Source organism: Onychostruthus taczanowskii, unplaced genomic scaffold (assembly GCF_017590055.1).
Source record: "Onychostruthus taczanowskii isolate IOZ18803 unplaced genomic scaffold, ASM1759005v1 scaffold49, whole genome shotgun sequence".
Classification (NCBI taxonomy): domain Eukaryota; kingdom Metazoa; phylum Chordata; class Aves; order Passeriformes; family Passeridae; genus Onychostruthus; species Onychostruthus taczanowskii.
The window spans coordinates 1,544,750-1,565,034 of record NW_024502458.1 but is presented as its reverse complement, the minus strand read 5'-3'; the positions used below and the strand labels follow the sequence as shown (position 1 = coordinate 1,565,034).

Sequence of the window (20,285 nt, the reverse complement as noted above, 5' to 3'; positions counted from 1 at the left end):
AGCAAGCAGCAGGAATGCCTCACCAGTACTTTCCATCCCACTGGTGATCATGTGCATTTATCCCTCCTGTTGGTCATCGTTTAGCCTTAACCTGGTTACTCTGCACCAACTGCCTACATGACCCAATAAAACACCAATATAATAATAAAGAAACTGTCTATGTGCTTTCATTTTTTTAATCTATGCATTCACAAACTAGAAGAAAATATTAAGAGCCTGAATTGTGTGGCTGATTGATCTTGACTGGACGTGAGCACAGTCCACAGGCTGCCTTCTAGAAATTGGTGTTGTACGGTGTGTAGCTCAATACTGGCAAAAACATTTCATTATGTTACTGCCTCAGAACAGAAAAAAACTGTAGCTTGTTCTAGACAAATCAAAGACTGTCGGGCCTCCCAAAAGTAAAAAAAAAAAAAACACAAACAAACAAACAAAAAAAAAAACCACACCAAAAAAACCCAAACCAAATAAACCAACATCAAAAACATTCAGATAAAGGTTGAAGACACAAATCTCATGAGTTCTACATTTGTGTAGATTTTATCAGGATTTTTGCCCAAGAAGAGAACAGAAATAAGAAACAGATTAAGGCCAAATTATATAGAAGCCAAAGTAGGCAGAGCTTCTTTAATTCCTGGGGGACATAAGGAAAGGTAGAAAGAGGGTATCAATAATGATACTACAGGAAATCAACATTTTAATGCAAATTCTGCTAAATGCAGATCAAAGGCTTTTTTTTTTCTTCAATTTGAAAAAGTCTTGCCTTTCAAACGTAGCAGAAGCTCCGTTCTGATGAAAAACAATAATTGCCTTATTGTATATGTGAATTCAGAGCTGCTTCTCTAATACCATTACATGTGCTTTACTGAGACAAGTTGTATCACTGCAGAACCAGAATTCCTTGCCTCTTTCCCTCCCAGGGAACCCTTGCTAGCAAGACATTTGCAACACAGGATCAATGTAATTAATTTCATTCATTTCCCAGGGCTGTTCTGACTAGAACAGTTTTGATATTCGTATAGACACTAAATTTGCAACCTGAGACGTAGGTAGATACATTACTGCTGAATAAACATCACTTAAGTGCAAAGAAAAACAGGATGAATTCTAGAACTGGGCCAGAATTCCCTGCTATAAATACGTATATTAAGTGTGTGTATATCTAAGAAACTGCTGACACAGCACTGTGGAAAGCACTGCTAGAGGGCTTTCTGCTGCTGCCAACAATGTCATCATAAATCAGAAGGATTCTCAGGAGCAGCTCTGTGGTTAACCTGCATGAGGATACTGAACAACAGCCCATTGTTGCCCGAAAAGGACTCTTTGACACCACTTGGCATCACCTCACACACTTAGTGAACCAGACTTTATACCTATTTTTTGCTTGGCTTAAGCAGAGAACAAAAAAAAGTAATTAGCATTCCATAAAAATCACAACAAAACAGGCACCAGTCAATATCAGGAAAACCCAGTGCTGTCTCCCCAATGCTGAGCACTTTGCCCAGCCCATTTGTTTAAAGACAAATATTTGAACAGCTTTGTATCAGATGTACCTTTAGAAAACCAGAAACTGAGAGGGGAAAGAGCACAAGAAATGCTTACTTCTGGAAAAGTTTCATTGCAAAGACGACCATCTACGGAGATCCCTGCAAAGGTCCAGCTCACAATGGAGCTGCTTGTAACATGAGAAAAAGCAGAAAATTGCCAGGACCTCACAGAGACACCTGGCAATTGCTGCTCCCCACTGCACACTGCAGCAGGATTGGGTTCACCCCAACTTCTCTGCAAAAGCTGCCTTGAGAATAAAGACTTTCTCAGCTGCCTGGAAAGGGGTGTTAGTGCGATGGTAAGATTACATGAAATTAATTCAGGCCTCAGCCTCATGGTTTCACCAAAACCAAGGTCCCACAAATACTCCAGCAATACTGGGGCTTTCATAACTTTTCTTAATAAACCATCATTGCTTTGGTGATGCTTCTGCTCAGGTACAGTTTTCTAGTTTTTTTTTCTAATTTTTCTCAACATGAGGCTTTCTAATGTTTTAAAGCCACATACTGAAAGTGGCAAAGTTTAGACTGCTGTCTAAACTGAGGGAGTTTACTTGCTGATATTCAAGGATGGACTTACACGCATCAAGACAATTTGCAAACTTCCCTAAACCATGTAGAAAGATGGTCAAAATCAGATGACTAACATTTTCTTTTCTTCTTGATGGAATTTATTCTGTAAATTATTGCAAAAGAAAAGAATTAAAGAGCATGCTACTGGAAAGGCAACAGTGCATCAACAGATAAATGAGCAAAGCAAACAAGTGATGCATTTCCTCATTAATTTGATGGAATCAGGAAAACGAGATTATAAAAACAAAAAGCTTCACTACTGCATCTCTCACAATGCTGTCAAGTTTGCTGTTTCTTGAACTCAATATTTCTAAGAGTTTGTTTCTTTTCTTCCTGTCTTTTATTCTGCCTGAGAGCTCTAGAGTAAAGCATGAATATGATTTACTAATTGTATAGTGACACCTTCAGCATCAGGAAACAAAGTGAATCCTGTTTGCAGGAGTGGCTATTTAAGATCCCTAATCCTCAAAGTGCATTGATGCATTTGCCCCCAAAACAACAGTGCACCAAGATATTTTGCATGAGATACCATTCTCCATGGGTATGCATGTGAGCAGCCAAAGCACACAGGACTCACTGGAAAGGAAATGAAGACATGAGTAGCTCTCACCTCCTCTGATTTCCCCAGAGCCAGAGAACTTCATAAGGATTATCAGATTTGTAGGAATTTTTTTGCTGTTTAGTATTTTCTGAAGCTTTGTTTGGTTTTCTCAAGGGTGGTTATTTTGGCCCTCTGAGGGTTTTATGAATTTTGCCTGCTCAACACTGTCTTGAGACAACTCACTGCTGGGATCTTAAAGACCCCAGACTGATTTCATTGTTGAAAGAGCCATTCACCCTGCAGCCTTCACGTACCTTGCCTGGTTACCTTCTGACCGAGTACAGATCTCTCTTTATACAGGAAACTTGAGACTCCGTGGCCCTGTTCCAGGGGCTAAACAAAAAGAGGTTGTAAACTTTAACCAATCTGCCTCCCTACAACTAGCTAGAGAGACTAATTTTCTGAAATCAAATCCTCTTGCCTGGAAACAAAACACACTTTTGGAACAGCTTTGAGTCTACTGACTACCATGAACCAAAACTAAGCTGTCCTCCTCTTCTTGTCTCTGGAAACCAAGGATAACTTCAGAAAGCCTTTGACAGAAGCAGTCAAACCAGAGTGATTAGGGAAAGCATCGGCACCAGCAGTCACAGGAAATACACAAGTCTAAGGTAAAAAGGAAGAAGAGGAAAAATCGGTGCAACAAACTATGGTAGGGAAGAGCCCTTTCCTCAGAGTTGAGGATTAAAAAGTCACTGAGAAAATAGGAACACTTTTGATCACAACGATTTTTCAATATTGTGTTTAGGAGTAGTTGGTTACTGATGCATAGGAACTAGTTAGAGATGGCCAAAAAAATCCATGCACAGTAAGTTCTTATTTGTAATAATTCAATACTACTGTGGTGGATTTCTAGCAAAAATGTTTTGCCAATAACAACAGCTCACTCATTCTCTTTTTTTTACTTTGTATTCAGAACTTGTTCTTCCTCAGCCTCATCCTAGTATAGGTAGGCATCATTTACCCATTTCATACAATGAACAGAAAACAGGAACAGAAAGGTCCTTCCCTTGTGGTTACTTTGCAGTTGAAGTTGGGTCTTCTGTTTGTACTTGAATGGAGCCCCATCCATGCTTATCCATTTCATGCTATTATCATGAAGTTAATTATACCATTATCCTAAATTACAGATTGTTTGAGAACCTTGTTGAACTCTTCCTGTTTTCATAGAGATTAGCAAGGGTAGGTTTAGCCTTTCAGGTGCTCAGTGTCCTCACTGTGAAAAGCTGCTGCCTCTTCAGCCCTGTATAGGCAATACGGCATCAAATTCCTTTCAGAACAGAGGTAGGGGCTGACTTCTCAGTGATGCTGAGCCCCACAGTGTCTGCCACCACCAGGCTATTGGGACATGAAGTAGGGAGTAACAGAACTAGATCCTCCTCTCTTACTTCTTTGAACAGCACAAAAAATGGAAACCAACACAGAATAAACTGCAACCATTAAACAATTCTCTTGGACTAAGTCAGCTCATCAGAGCACATGCATGGCTTTTCAGGTGTTTCATAGAAGGCTTTAATTTATTTCTCACTGTCCTGAGTAACCCAGTCACTTTAGAATACTACCAGAGAACCAAAATCATGGTAGAAAAAAATTACTAACAGAACACCTGGACAGTCTTGCCAAAAAAGCCTCAAAACATTTCCCACAACCATAAAGTTTCTTTTCCCTTTTTTTCTTTCTCCAGTAACTTTCTTTGTTCTTAAACATCTATAGCTGTTGGAAGGAATACTATCAATCCAAAAACAAAGAATGTGTTTGTTGTTGTGTTTTTCTTTTGAAAAAAAAAATCTTATATACTCAGTGGAGCTTTTTGATTCTGTGCCCAGATACCAACATTACAAAACATAAGACAAAATTATAGGTACACAGCGTGCCAAGAAAATCAACTCAGCGTGGCTTGCCCAGGCTCTTTGAAAGAAGGCATGCACACTGTGTCACTATTATGATTTAAAATAGCTGGGCCTCCAGAGCCAGCACACTACTGTAGCACAGCTCAAGGTGCCTGCAGATGCCTGTAGCAGTAAGCCAAGTGATTAGCTTCAGCAGTGCCATGAAAGCACCACTGTGATTCCTGCTCAGTGTGCATCTCGCAGCTTCATTTGAGTACAAAACAAACCTCCGAAGAAATGAAAGCAAGCTTGGGAGGGGGGAGGAGATAAACCAAGTCTTTTACACTAAACCTCATTATTATTTACTAGGGAGCGCAAATTTCTTGGGTTCAATGGAGAGGGGGATTTTCTACAGCAAAGGAGAAGAAAATGGCGTTTCTCATTGCAGAAGGACTTCTGCTTCTTTTGGGTATAAAATGGGTAACAAAAGCTAACAATTCCCTGAGCTCAAGGTTTGCTAGAGGCAAGCAAGAGTCTGTACGTACACGCACATGCATCACCCTGCCAAAGAGAGCCCTCTCAAATGCTTTCCATGTTACCTTCTCCCTTCTGCATCACTAAGAAGCGGGACAACGCCCAGGGAGATTTTGGATGTGCTCTGACACTTCCCCAGACAAATTTTTTGAAACTGGAAAGGATTTTTTTCTTTGTTGGCATCAGTTGTTGGGTTTTTTACAATGCCCTCCAGCTGCTCTGGTATCCAGGTTGGAATCAAGGTTCAAGCTGCTGCAAGTTCACAGATGTCACAGGGTCCAATACACCCTGTGTTCACCAGCACAGTGAGGAGACACACTCTGGCCACAGCTCCCTCAGCCTCCTGTGAGGCTGAAGGAGGGAACATCCCCATTCCATAAGTTATTGCCTGATAATTGCCAGCTCAGCTTACCTAATAAAATTTCATCCTTAATTAAATCTTTAATTAAACCAGTCTCTACCCTTACCTTCACACCACCTTCAATTTGTGTTAACTTTCTTAGATAATTTCAAAGATATCTAGAGATATCTAGCTGTCCCTTAAACTAACCTATACTGTAATCTTCCAGGAGCTTCTTTGATGCTTTGCTGACTAAAATATTGGTCCTGTTCCTACACTTTTCCACCCATGTCCTAAAAAGAAAGTATTTATGAGTGTGACCAGTATGCACCTACTCTGCAGGCATCCCTTAAGTTATTTAAAATACTCAGTTTTAGTGTGAATTAATAATAGACTTCAAGAATTTTTTTACTAGAAGTAATCTCAATCCCTGTCTTTTCCAAGGTTAGCAACAGCTTCCTCCAGAAAAAACAGTGATCAGAACATCACACAAGATGCTTGAAATAGTACTATATATAGAGATTATATTCTTCTGGATTTATATTTAATCTAATTTACCTCTAATAACTCATCTTGGTAACCGGTTTCCTCCCCCTGCCACTACAATCACACTACAAAAATGAATGAATCCACATTTTTCTACAATGGTTCCTGAAGTTATTTACTGTTTTTTTTAGAGTTCTCCTAGCTATCTACTAGCAATTTTTCTAGCACAGAAAATACCTGTTTCATTACTGCTGTATTTACATTGTTTTTATTTTACGTTTAAAAGCCTAGGATTCTATAACACATAAATCTTCTGCTCTACTGTTTCATTGTTTGTCATCAATAATACCCAATATCCCAGCACCAGTGGAAATCAGAATAGTCCCACAGACACACAAGAAAAGGCTGGAGCTCTGAGAGCTTTCAGCTTACATGAGCATCCCAGGTTTTACTCAGGAGCTGGAGCTGTTTGAAGATGTCTTTTTAAGGTTACAATACAGGTCAAAGTTTGGGGGGAAACACAGGGCAGCTGGAGAGAAAAATTAACTTGAATTATTATCAAGTGAGAGCTGGATTGATTCCAATACATTATGATGATTCTGCACTGCAAAGAGGCCATAGATCCTAAAGACTTCAACTCCCTGAGTGCATCTCTGTGTCTCTGAAGACAGAACCATTCATTTTTTCTGAAGTTTGTCTGCTGCACTTATGAAGTTAACACTTATTTGCTTCAGTTATTAATCAGCACAAGCCTCTCTCAGGAAGGGTGTGTGGAGGCTATAGATGAGGAACTCCACTGCATCAAAATCAATGTCAGTTGTTTTTAGGACTTTGTTTCACAGTATAATTTACACTCCTCTAACACGTAGCTCTTTAAATAACATAAATGTAACAGTCACTGATGGATTTCATGAATTTGCTTGGGTCTGAATTTAGTTATACCTTCAGATATGCCATACAAAAATACTGACCTGCTAAAGGCTGTGGCTTTCCTACTCTTATCTCACAGCTCTTCCACTGGCAGTGGAAAAAAAGGAGCCATGAAAATGACTGAGTAACTGCAATTGGTCAGTTTTTGTTAAAGCAGCCATCTCAGGACTGAATAGGGACAAAAAATGGAGAAAAAAGGAAATTCATTGTTTGGTAGTAGAGAAAAGACTGTGCATCAGTCTGGGCTCTCTTCATTTACCACAACTACACGTGACCAAAAAAACCCACTCCAACAAAAAGTAGTTCTCATTTTGTTTCAGGTCTGGTGTGATAGAAAAAGAGTGAACAAATAGATTGTTCATGATTGTACATTTACAAATAGATTGTAAATGAAGAGAGCCCAGACTGATGCATAGTCTCTTGTCTAAGACCAAACAAGTATTTTTTTCTTGCTTGTTCTTTAACTTATTTTTCACTCAAATTGTACAGCCAGTGCACAGTAAGCAGGTGACCTTGTTTGTAGGAATCACTGTCCTTTTCATTCTCAAGTGTAGCACCACTACATGATAATCCTCCTCCTCCCCTTTCTCTATTTAAAGAAAATTACTTTCCACTGGCTTTTTTTTTCTAGCTGCCATGAGATTCATAATTCCTCTGCACAGAGATTCAGAAGGCTGGGATTCAAAACCAGCTTTGTCAAGTGCTATCTTGGAGCAGCTTTAGAATGACCCATGGATTGCGAGCACTGTGTCAAGTCAGCTATAGCCAAAACTGTGCTGCAAGGACAGCAGCACCAGCGCTGCCCGTGCTAAGTCCAGACACAGCTGCATGTTAGCAGAGCATGATGCTCACACCAGCGATCCATGCGCGCATGCAGTGCCACCCAAATGCTGCTTGATGGACCCCTCGGCCCCAGGCCAATGTGCCTGCAGGGCACCGTGTTAGCCAAATGAGTGTCAATTCTGGGCTACAGCAGACACTGCAGCTCTTTTGCATACGGCAAGAGGCACTGTGTTCTTCCCCACCCACTTCTGATACCAAAGTTCTGCTAAGAGATTATGGTAAAATCTCTTTGGGACTGGCTGGTTGACCTCAAAGTTTGGCCAAAATTCCTTTCTGTAACATGGAGCAAACACAGAGGAAGAGGATCTGTGACTATGGCTCAAGCAGCCTCTTTTTGAGAAGAAGCAAAACTTTCCCTTGACCATTTCCTTTCTAAGGTGTCCTGCTGTAAAACTCCTCTGGTTGAAGCTCTCTAGAAACTTGGGATAGAAGCAGAATAAAGGCTTCCTTCAGTACCTTGGCAACCACAGCATGCACTCACAGACACTGGTGACACAACTGGAGAGCTTCCAGACAACTTCAGCTATGATGAAGCAAGGACCCCATCTCCATTCAAGCTGACATTTTGAATATATTCTACTCTTGGGGTTTTTGTTTTGATTGCCTCATTTGGCAGGATTATCCTACATGATGGTCAAGTCAAGTGAGCTGTCTCTGTTGCCAGCATTAACTGGAGGGGCAAAACTGATGTTTACACATCCCTCTGCCCCGGGACAGATAAGCTGTGACAAACAGAGTCAAAGAACTATCAAAAGAATCTGCCCCAAGTGCAAGTGAACAGGAGGAAAATCATACACGAGTGGTGGCTACATCATGAAATGATAAAGCAGAAAAAGGACAGCCCAGGCAGGGCAAGGAGCCAAAGCACACTGGGATTGGCAGACATGTACAAACACAGACAGAGATGTAGATGTAACTCCTATTGTCAACATATATTTTTATAGGGATAATTTTAGAATACTTAACAAGGCTGTACACATTTTCAGTTTGGAAACACAATCTATTTGTTCACTCTTTTTCTATGACTGGACAAAGGGCAGTATTTATTAGGTGAAGTGTCTGACAAAGCCTTTAGTGCTGTTAATCACACCAGCTTCCTTGATATATTAAGGCTATTAGGACTTAACTAGATAAAGATGCACATGTTACTAAGTGAATCACCTTCTATCTGTCTAATGGAAACCAAGTGTTGATTTAAGTGGAGTCATCTGTTTAAAAAATAAATTGAAATAAACCCAAGATTAACAGATGTCACAGAAGGGTCAATGGCGAGCAATGTTGGATCCAAGGCTTTTAAAATAGAAACTGACATGAATATTTTAACTCACCAGAATATAGCTCTCTACTTGACTGCAAAAATACAGCATTTAATATAATTTAACTTTCAAAACTACATGCATAATTATCTATATGTATGACAGTTTCTATGTCATTTAAGTATGTTCAGTCCTCTCCACCCCTAGGTTCCTGGGCTACAAAATGATGTTAGTAGATTAATTTCTAGATGATTTAAAATGCACTGTCTAAAATAGTCCCAGTACATTTATATTGGCTGGGTTGGTGTGGTTTATGTGTTTATATATGCTGTTCTCAAGTACTGGATGGTTTTAGTATTAATGGGATGTGATTATGTTGAACCCTGCACTGGCCAATATAACTATTCAAAACCAGAGGGGTGACTAAACACAACAACAAAAAGGAATGCTGATTTGTGGTTAAGTCCCAGACATGGCTTAAGCTGAATTCCTGCCTGTGCCACAGATGCCACTGTGATACCTCAGGCAAGTCACTTCCTGCACCTTAGCTGTAAAGGAGGGAAACAATATTTTTCTTTCTCCCTTCCCTTCTCTATTTTGTGTGCTTAACCTGTCGGAGCAGGAGCTTTCACGCCATGATGGAAATAACAAAGCTGACACAGAGGTCCATCCAAAGGGAGGCAGCTGATCAGAATGTTACACCCACGGCATACAAGGTCAATCACACTCTGCCAGCTGGGGCTGCTGGATGGAACCACTAAGTGGAGCATCACTTAGTTTGGGACAGAAAAGGAGCCTTTGACGTGGGTTCACAGCCCTGTGCTAACTGCTGAAACAGTGGGATACTTAAAAAACCGCAAATTACTGTTGTAATAATATTTGCTTTAGACTTTTTTAGATTTTTTTTTTAATCATGCAAATCTTAATTTTCTTGTTGAAAAATGAATTGTAGTCTTGTGACAATCCCAGTGGGTAGGACACAAAAAGAGAGATGGATTTGAGGAAACTGTATTTGTCCTCCTGGTTGCCTGAGCTCTAGGAGTGGTAGGTATATTTTAAATCATGTGCTCATATTCTACTTTCAATGACTGCCTATTTTTCTTATCTTCGCTCTGACTCCCCTAGCCCTAAGCAGGAGTCAGACAGCAAAGGCTTCTCCTATTTCTCTTCCTGGACCAGTTTTGGTTTGCAATTTTTAGCTTAGGGTGGGGAGGGGTGGGGGGAACAGGAGGAGCAGATAGAGTGTCAGAAGGTATGGACATTGTGTAAGAAAGGGAGTATACCTCCCTTTTCTCTGAATCTTTTCCAAGAGCTGAATAGATTCCAACCCTGAAAAGACTGCAGCCTGAATAGAGTCCTTTCAGCTCCATCCACTTTCCCTCCCTGATACTCAGCTGCAAACAAAAATAAAGTATTTTAATTCCAGCAAGATGGCTCTAAAAACAGATCTTTGACAAGGAACAATTTCAACTTTGATGCATCTAATTTCAGTAAAGATTCATCCTAGTGTATCAATTTGCCATTTATGTTGGACTGTTTTTTGGTCACTCATCGGCAACACACATACCAACCCAGGAAAAGCAGAGATGATCTTATGGTCATTTTTTTCCCTTTAACCTATAAGAAAGGCAAATAAAAGTTGTCTGTGTAGCATACCGTGCACATGTGCTGTTCACTTAAATGCCTTTTCTCTAATCAGCTCTACAGGGTAGTCCATACAACTGTTCCACATTCTCCCTTGGCATATGCACCATGCATTTCCATTCCACATCAAATGTAAACACTCTCTGCACAAGAATGATGGAGGCTGCATTTCAAATCTTGCTTGCGTTTATCTTTGAATGCCAGACAAAACAGGCTTTATGTGGTTTGATAAAAGATCGAGTCATCCCCATTTGCAGACCTTACATCCACTTGCATACCTACTCAAATATAAACACCACCAGCAGATTCCCAAACCAGCAACTAATCTGAAGATTGTTTAAAAGATTATTAACTGGCAAGGCATTATTTAATACCTCCAATTTCCCGCCCTCTCCAAATTCCTAGATTTTATAGGATATATTGCATGTTAGCTAAAATTCCTCTGGGATTTCCTCTCTTAATAAGCAAGCAGACATCTGTGGGTATCATAAGCACACAGCCACTGCCAGTGTGAAGAATTATATATATATATCTATGAGTATATATACAGAGACAGAGAGAGATATGTATATAGGTATGTATATGTAACTCTTTGAATTTGTAAAGGTTTACACTCTGTCCTCAGCATTATCCTTCCCAACTGGCCAGAAAGTTGGGTTGTTTGTCAGTCTTTTGCCATCAATACCTATTCAATGAAATCCAAAAGTGCTAGAAATTTGCAGTAAAATCTATCAAAACTCACTTAAACAGGAATTACTCTATTTAGGAGTTTTTTTTACTCTTCATAAAATCTGTAGAGGAGTATCACAGACGACTCATGCAAATGAGTCACCAGAGCTTAATTAGTCATTGCTTAGCCCAGCATAGCCTCTGTGTGCTAGCTTGAATTACCTTCTGCCACTCTTCTTGAGAATAAGGATCATATTTTGTATCACTTTATTTCATTTTTCAGTGCTGAGGAAGTGCACATTCTCATTTCCAGCAAATAAGCTGATAAGGTGCAGTACTCTCACTATCTGCAGCTATTTATGCTCAATACTAGATTTATTCTTTTTTTCTATAATCATATTTACTCTGATCTAAGAGTTGATGCTTTAGAAACAGACCACAGGACACCTCAAGTGCTTGTAACACTGCCCTGCAGGTGAGGTAACCACATCTAAGCTACTACACCTAGAAACTCCTACAGGTTATAGATAGCACTTAATATAGTTTATACTAAACCATTTCAAAATTTGTGCAAAAAATTGACTGGTTTGAATTTGTGCAGTGATAGGATCTGATGATGAGATGATATCTCTACAAAGAGATAAAATTGGTGCTAACAAACAGATGGAAGTGAAGGCCACTCCAAAGACCTTGAGGTCTTGTAAGGTACGGCTCTGCCAACCCTCCCAGGAACAGGGTGCTGCTTTGTAAACAGATCAGATCCAAGACATAGCACAGCAAGGTTCCAGGAGCCTGTGTGGGTGACCAAATCCAGCAGCAAACAGCTGTGTATAAAAAGCTAGGATAAAAATGGTATCTTGAATAAATTTCTCTGCCCTAGTCTTGTTCTAGTGCAAAGCTTGTAGCAGAGTCTTAAAAATAAAATCATAAGAAAGTACATATGCATAAAAGAATGGTTTTCCTTTATTTTTTTTTACCAACTCATCCCTGACTACTGTTTAAAGTATTTGCTAAACTGGAGTTTACACACAGACATCCTGTTTAATAATCCTCAAGTGAGTCTTTCTCCATGGCTTTGCCTAATCTCTCTCAGTTTGCTTCTATTCTAGCTACTGAAGCTTCTGGCAGCAGTGAATCCAGCAAGCAATTATTTTTAAAATTTTTTACCATGTAAAAATTTACTTTTTTACTATGCCTGATAATTTTATTTTACTGTAGCTGGCAAGATGGGAAGTATAGGACACTAGACACAGAAATCTGCAGTTTTTCATTGTTAACCTATTGAAATATTATCAGATTGGTAAGAGAAAAGCTATTCAAACTGTAAGGCTGCCTAATGATCTAGGCTGTTGAAGGATGTGCTTAGTTGTAGTCCAATTTATAGAAAATGGGCATCCTCCATCACAAAGTTCAGCACGGAAATTGCTTCCGTATGCTTGTACTTCAGCATCTGGAAAAAGACTAAGGATTAAATTAATAGTGATACTTAATCTTCCATGTGCCTCAATATTCTTCCACATCCCCCAGGTTATTACTTCTGCATTATTGCAAGAACTACGTACAAGATGAGTAACTGCTTGGTGGTGTTCGTTTTGATTTTTATTGATTTTATGTATCTTTTAAAACTCCCAGCCAAAACCACAGCTTTCAGTTCTGTTTCTCAGTATTGGGAAGACAAATCCTCACACACCTACTGCAGAAGATTACAATATTTAATACCAGAAATGCCTAGTGCATGCTCGGCCTGAGAAGTGATGAATATTTTCATGCCAGACACTTTCTGAAGCCACCTCTCCAAGTGATGGTTCTAACCTTGCTTTCAGGCACTGGCCAGAAAGTTGGGTTGTTTGTCCGTCTTTTGCCATCAATATCTATTCAATTAAATTCAATTAATTAATTACTATCCAATTAAAAAAAAAGCCAAAATGTGCAACAAGGGTGACATCAGTCAAGGGCTTTTTTTTGTGTTTGCACTAATTGCTCTGCTACCCTAGGAAGCATAGTAACTGTTCCCAGGCTACAGAATGACATTAAAAATAGAGGAAAAACCCACCAAACTTTGATCCTCTGTTAGATAATGCAGTTGTTTCACATGAAACTGAAAAACTGGCTGCACATGAAGAATTATTTTAGGTGAACAAGCTGTTAACATGAAACTCGGTATTTTTGAACTCAGGATGATGTAGATGGTATAATACTTATCTAAGTAAAAGATTAAACCATCTAATGTGTGCTTGTTGGGTTGTAAGTATGGAGCATCAAATAATAAGACATAAATAAGTACAGATCTACATTTTCATTTATGACAGAAATGCTGTCATAAAAGTAACATATCCATGGTGCTGAGCAAAACAATGTCACAACAACCCAAAGAAGTCCTCTCAAAGGTATACAACTTTAATACAGCTTAATGCCTCTGCCTACCACGATGAGGGAAAACTAAAATGTTGGCTCCTCAGGTCAAAGGAATGACCTATCACCTTTACGTGGTCTCTGCAGCATGTCCTAAACTATTCTGCATTGAATGGACTGAGAGTTGATTATTAGAAAGGCATAATTAGAATTTGCCTTATGATACACTAAAAAAGCGGATTTATTCACATTACAGTAAGATTCCTCTCAAGTTCACACATTTTTAAGCAAATCAACAAAATAAATCAGATATGAAACCTTTTGCGATGGGGAACTGTTACTGATTAGAAAGCAAGAGTGGAAAAGAGCAGGAATGAAGTCAGAAACTGGACCTAGACTTGTCAGTGTTCATTCAGCTCCTTGGAGCTGCCTTCAACATGGTCCCAGTCAAGCGAGTTTCTAACACATGTATGGATAAAACCAATACTCCACTGAAACAATTACAGAAAACTATTTAGCTAGAAGAAAATGTCATACCATGCACATGAATGTTGTAAGATACAGTATTCATCACTTTTTGAAAGCCACCTCAAACAAGCCTTTGCACTTATTTTTCTTTAAAAGTTACACAGTCAGCACTCACTGCAAAAAAGATATCAAATATTTATTATATTCTTACAATTTTACTGGCCTCTGGATGTTTAGTGATCACAGACATGGTAGATGGAACACAGGAAACCAAATGAGCATAACTAAGCTCAAAAGGCCTGTGAGAAGTACACTGCCTTCCAGCTTTGGTTTCCAAGATTAGTTCAGATTTCCACTAGTCAACTCAACAAGCATAGCAGCACCTATTTTAGGGTAGATGTTTTCATGTGATAGATGTGTTTTTAATTGATTTAAAAAGTGGTGCTATCTGCATTCCAAGTAGATCTGAAAAAATGCAATGATGTCTATGTTGCTCTTTGGGTTAGTACTGGTTAGAATATAAGGGTTCACCTTCTCAGCTAGAAGCATGCAAAATGTATAAAAACTTGGAATTAATATTGTCTTACAGAATGTTTGATTCACATTAAAAGGTGTCACACATCTCACTACCACATATCTGAGGTACAAATAGAAATCTCCATTTAAATCTCCACAGTGCAAAGTTTTGCAACAGATAACATAACTCCTAATGTTTCATACAACTGAAAAAGACTATTACAAGATTTCAATTATGACCTTGGCAATCCTGGTATTAATACTGTACTTACTGTCAGATACAGGAACAGTTCTGAGTATATAAGAAGGGATGCCCAGAAAACTGCTTTGGATTGCTAGAAACGTTCTTGAAAAGCAAACTTTAAAGGGTTCAAGTCATTGCAAAAGATTAAGTTCTATCTTCAAAACAACTTAACAGAAAGAGAGAATCATGTCTAGTGCTCAGAATGGTTTTAAACTTTTTTTGTAAATCTGGGTTGTGTTATTCTACTCTGGGAGGTCCAGAGGCAGGACCTACAGATAGCTGGGGCAGTCTGGTTTGCAAATACAACAGAGAGTGTCCAGGGACTGGCCATTTTTAGCCTTCACTGCACATTCTAGATGATTTTGTGCAGTGCCCATATTTGAGACTGAATTTCCTTAGGGCAGCCAAAGCAGCAAGCCTGGCTGATCACCTGAGAAGCGCAAACTGCGCCTGTTACAGCTAAATTAATGGCTGGCAAAAGGCTGAAAAAGAACAGATTAATGTGAAAATTAAAAAGCTAGCACTGCAGTCATTTATAGGCAAGCTAAAATTAGTGCAGTGAAAGGAAAATAGGAGCTGCAGGACACAATTTCCCAAGTGTGCTGTGGGCTTGCTCCTGGCTGGAGCTGCTGGGCACACCCAGAATTAAGGCCCTGGCAGGCAGTGCTTGTGGCATGAGGATGAAGAGCGCTGTGTGAGGAGGAAGGGCACTGTGCACACACAGCTGGGCCCATCTGGAAAAACTGTTTTTGATTTTGAGCTTGGTAGCAAGCCAGCTGTGGCCAGGTTCCTTGAGGGTAGGCTGAATAGTCACTCACAGATGTTTCAAGGATGAAAAGAGAAGGCTGGTCACCACAAATAAATTGATTTGCTGCTTCAATCCTGCTCAGCCACGTTCCCTGAGCTATCCACACGCACGCTCTTGGACGACTGGCACTTGGCAGGGGGTGTGAGCCCTGCTGGGTGCTGCACTCCTGCTGGTAAATTCCCACTGGAATGTGGGCAGCCTCCTGCACCCAGCAGGGCAGGACACCTTTAGGAGAGCACAGCCCTTGCCACTCTCAGCTTTGCAAGCAACAGAGAACAACGGCAAAGTGAAAATATGCCATGATTACGTGCTGGATTTCTTTTCACAAGGGCTTACCAGGCTGTGCAGTGTCTACTCACATTCACAAAACCACCTTTTCAGGATCTTGCCAAAATTACAACATTCAGCAGGAAGGAATCTGCAGGAAGGTTCTTGCAAGTGTGATTCATCCCTTTGGCTTTTGTACCTTAGGAAACAATCTTTAGGTTCAGGATCACAAACTGCGTATATCACAAGGTCAAAATTTCAGCACACAAGAAACTCTCTCCCTTAAATGAGCATACTCCTAAATTTACAGCAGAAAACACAAGATTTTGTGGATGTCAACACTTGAAAATTCAGGGTTTTGCCATAAAGGATCATAATTCCTGTCAATACACTGCTGTTTAACATTTTTCTTTTTAAATGTCCCTTTTAGGTGCCATCCCCTCTGTACTGCTGGCTGTACACAGCCCTCCTCTGACTTACAGGAGATTTTTCAAATGCACAAGAGGTGTTTAGATGCTGACACCAGCCTGCAGCACTGAAAATATCTCCTCCTGAAGTCCAAGAGTGAAAACTAATTCACAAACCAAATGGGATGAAACTGTTTAAAATATTTTTTTCACCTTAAAAACCACCTGATATCCTTAATATAGTGTTCAGCTCAGGAAGGATTTAACTGTATGTTGAAAGCATACCAAGCACCATGTATTTTATGGGAAAGAGAGGGCCAATCTCTGAGAGCAAAAATACCAAAAAATTAGCTTTGGCCACCATCTACAGCTGCAGCAAAAATGTGATTCTAGCATTGCCAGTGTGTTTTTATGTTAACCACTGTTTGCTGAGTCCAACTGAAATTCTCTATTTTTAGCCTTTCAGCTACTTTCAGATAAAATTCCTGCAGATAGGACTAGCTGTATAGGGCAGATAACATACAACTCTGAAACCACAGATGACCTCATGCAACTGCAAAGAAAGAAGGGTCTGTTACTTAAAACAAGGCTAAAATTTAACCCAGCTATACTAAAATTATACAGGGAGTGTTTTACAGTCCCATTACAAGACGTAAAAACCCAGTCACTATAAATTCACGGTGTACTTATTTGTAAGGATGTAAAAAAGAGTAATTAATAACCCCCAAACAGCTTATCTCTGAGCCAGTACAACACCAAGGCTTTCCCAGGCTCGCTGGAGATTTCAGAAATAGCACTGAGAAGCTGCTTTAGCTGCCATTTGAGAATTATTTGTCCACACTGAAAAGTCATTGCTCTTTGTCACAAGTCACAAGACATTTCTTAGTGTTCCACACTTTTAGTTGACATTATGGAGAGAAAATAAATAAATGTAATCCAAACTTTCTGCAAAGGGCTTCCATGTGTAAGAACACATGTTAACCACAGATGTGAGGGAGTACTGCACAGTGATTCTTTTTTGTGCTAAATGCACTCTGCCTTCCTCTCTTCTACTTCACTCTTCCCCTGTGTCCCACCATATACCAAAAGAAACCAGTTTCCTTTAAAACACCATTATTTCCAGGAGAGTGAAGTGCAGTTCTGAGTACTGTCATTCAAGTTTATTAAAGTAATTCAGGAGAAATGTGTAAGGAACAGGCATGCCACAAGTGAATCAATGCAGATCAGGGTGCTGGTTTGTAGTCCTTGGGATGTATTGCTCACACCTCTTTTAGTTTGCAGAATATTTGCTGGATATTTCTTCAGAACAAAACCTCTATGAGGTCACCACATACTTCCAGTGGTGGAAGAAACACTCTGAAAGTTTTTTCTGCAGGAAAAAGTTTCAGTCTTAATAACTAAAGAACAGGTCAGATACATGAGCAAAATAACTCTAAAGTAGAGAAATGCTTTCACTCCCTCACCAAATCACTCTAATAGATCAGTAAAAGATTCAAATTATTCTTCTTAACTGTTCCTTTTCCCCTAAATACCAGCATAGGCAAACCTGTATTTTCTAACAATGACACAACCTCTACCATGACAATGAACCTCTACCTGTCATCTATTTTCTCAAGCACAGCCAGCATTGAAATAAAAGCTTACAAAGCACTTAACTGTTGTCATTATAGAACAAGTCTGATTTTTTTGGATTCATGTCACTTGGAAGGAGAAACTCCACTTATCATAAGGAATGAAAACCAGGACGGAACAAGGTTTGCTATTTCCCTCTCTGAGGAATTGTAGGTGGACTTATGTAAACAACAGAGCAAAGATCAAAGGCAAATCTTGGGGACCATAATATACTGAGTTATTAAAGGAACAGAGCCTTTTATCTGTTGTGGAGGACGGAAGTAAAGCACTGAGACATATGTAATATATGCAATTAAAAATAAAATACCCAAGTGTGTTCCAAAAGCGACTGAAATCAATTAAATTGTGGGTTTTCATCTTATTCTGTTAAAGTGATGAGAACCAAAAATGCAATCTGTGACAAAAATTAGACTCCATCACCTGGAAAAGCCAGGCATTCAACTCTATTTTAAGTTGAATTTTCCTTCACATCCTATGAAACAAGCACTGTTCAATCACAAACCATGTCCTCATTCACGGCCATTTCAACTGAGCCTTACCTTGTCCTCCACTCTGTTCAGCCTGGCACCAATCGTGTTATTTCCTCGATCTTTGCTTTTCTCTGTGGAACAAGAAACACTTTCAAATTAATATATGGTGGTATAACAAAATAGCAGCAAACCACAACAGGGTGTGTTTAACTAGCCCACCAACACTGTGTAACTGAACACCCTTACCCAGGCTGATAGATCCATTCCTTAAAAGTAGTTTTCTGTTTCTTTTTATAGCATTGGCCCATGCCAGGGCTTTTAATAGCCCTGAGTTTGAGGCATTTTTAATCTTAGTTTTATGCTTTAACCACGGAGAGCAAAAATGTTCCCAACTTAGTTAATGTTTTAATTGCCACTTAAAAAACAATCCGCCACTATGCAAAGGACTCCACAGCCAACTTGAATAACACATTTAGTAACATTTTATCCTTTTTTCCCCACTATAAACTATACAGAAAGATGAGTTTGCAAATGACGTAAACAGAGTTTTCATTAGCCAGACTTGTCACAAACAAACACAGCCCTTTGTGCTCCATTTCCAGTGTCTTTTCAAAGCTATCAAAGATCTATGTGAATATTACAAATTTCACAGGGACTCTGTAATCTTAGCACACCAATTTATTGAATATATGGTGAGTCTCCAAAAGACTAGAGCCAATATTTTGAAGACTTCAGTGAAAGTAGGTGCTTTAAGAATCTAAATAAGAACAACCGTAATTTAAGTGTTGATGACTAAATATTATTGCCAAGGCTTAATCTTCAGAGCACAACCAGTTGGCACAGTTTAGAAATTTGGCAATAAAATGAAAAGTACTTGAGCAAGTATTTTCCATTAATTATATGTTCATCAGATTAATTTTAGACACATCCTTGGTATTGACTTACCTGAGACGGAGATAAAAAGAGATGGCTTTCCTATGGACTGGTCCAACCTGTAAAAAAAAAAAGAAACATTTTTGTTTTTTATCAGTCTGAACCAGCATATTCACACTCTCTAGCTGCAGCAGGGAGGCCTCTTCACAAATAAACCAAGTGAAGTTCAAATAATTTTGGTTTGTCCTGTGAGTGACGCAGTTGCTTTATGCTATGAGTAGCTTGAAAGGAAAAATTTAGTAGCAAAATGGGATTTGATTTAGATTGCTATACAGCTTCTTTAACCACTGTAAAGTTTTACCATGCCCATTACTTCTCCATGTGCTCAGCATTGATTTTTCTTTTCCTTGCTCTTTTGCAGCTTTCTTTTTGCATCTGTCATCTCTTAGTTGGCTCTTAGGTGCAATTCTACCAGAGCAGGTGACAGTATTGCACTTTGCAGGCATAGAACAGCCCCTATCATGTAGGGATTGTAGTCAATAGTCACAGCTAGCAGGGACTGAGGTAATACACCTAAGCTCCAGTCATCAGATTTTTAAGACTTTTGCCTTTTCCTCCCTGTGTGAAAAGAGAACTTTACACAAATGACATTTTCTATTTTCTAACTGTGTACAGTCCTGCCAATATGGCACCTTTAACCCTGGCAGTTTTTCAAACGTGGGCCCCTAATTTACAAACATTCTTTTGCTGCTTTTCATGGGTACCAGGAGGGGGTTTCATTGACATACCTCCTCTGCAGCTCCTTGATTCGCACCATCAGGTTGAGGTGGCCCTGAGAGTACTGCTCAATAACATCTCGGACATCGTAGGGCTTTCTGGCTTGCTGTAAAAGAAGAGACAAAAAAGATGCCCTTAAGTCACAAGGATGGAGGAATGGGCTGTAGCAATCTAGATGTTTTTGAAGAGTAAACAGTAAGTTCTTTTAGTGCTGTGTAA

The 20,285-nt window shown here is 39.4% G+C and overlaps 1 protein-coding gene across 5 annotated transcripts in view; it reads right to left on the bottom strand.

The window, feature by feature from the left end:
* KCNQ1 (potassium voltage-gated channel subfamily Q member 1) overlaps window positions 1–20,285 on the bottom strand; it is a 333,024-nt gene that overhangs the window by 83,287 nt on the left and 229,452 nt on the right. For 4 of the 5 annotated variants that reach the window (XR_005953447.1, XM_041415143.1, XM_041415145.1 and 1 more), the window contains 3 exons: window positions 20,078–20,172; window positions 19,362–19,408; window positions 18,486–18,547 (listed from right to left, as the gene is read on the bottom strand). Coding sequence is in view for 3 of the 5 variants with exons in the window: in XM_041415143.1 (XP_041271077.1) it covers window positions 18,486–18,547; window positions 19,362–19,408; window positions 20,078–20,172 (204 nt within the window). In the remaining 2 variants the exon portion in view is untranslated. Of the gene's footprint in view, window positions 1–15,999; window positions 16,107–18,485; window positions 18,548–19,361; window positions 19,409–20,077; window positions 20,173–20,285 lie in introns of all 5 variants that reach the window. The other variant, XR_005953446.1, reaches the window with a different exon arrangement.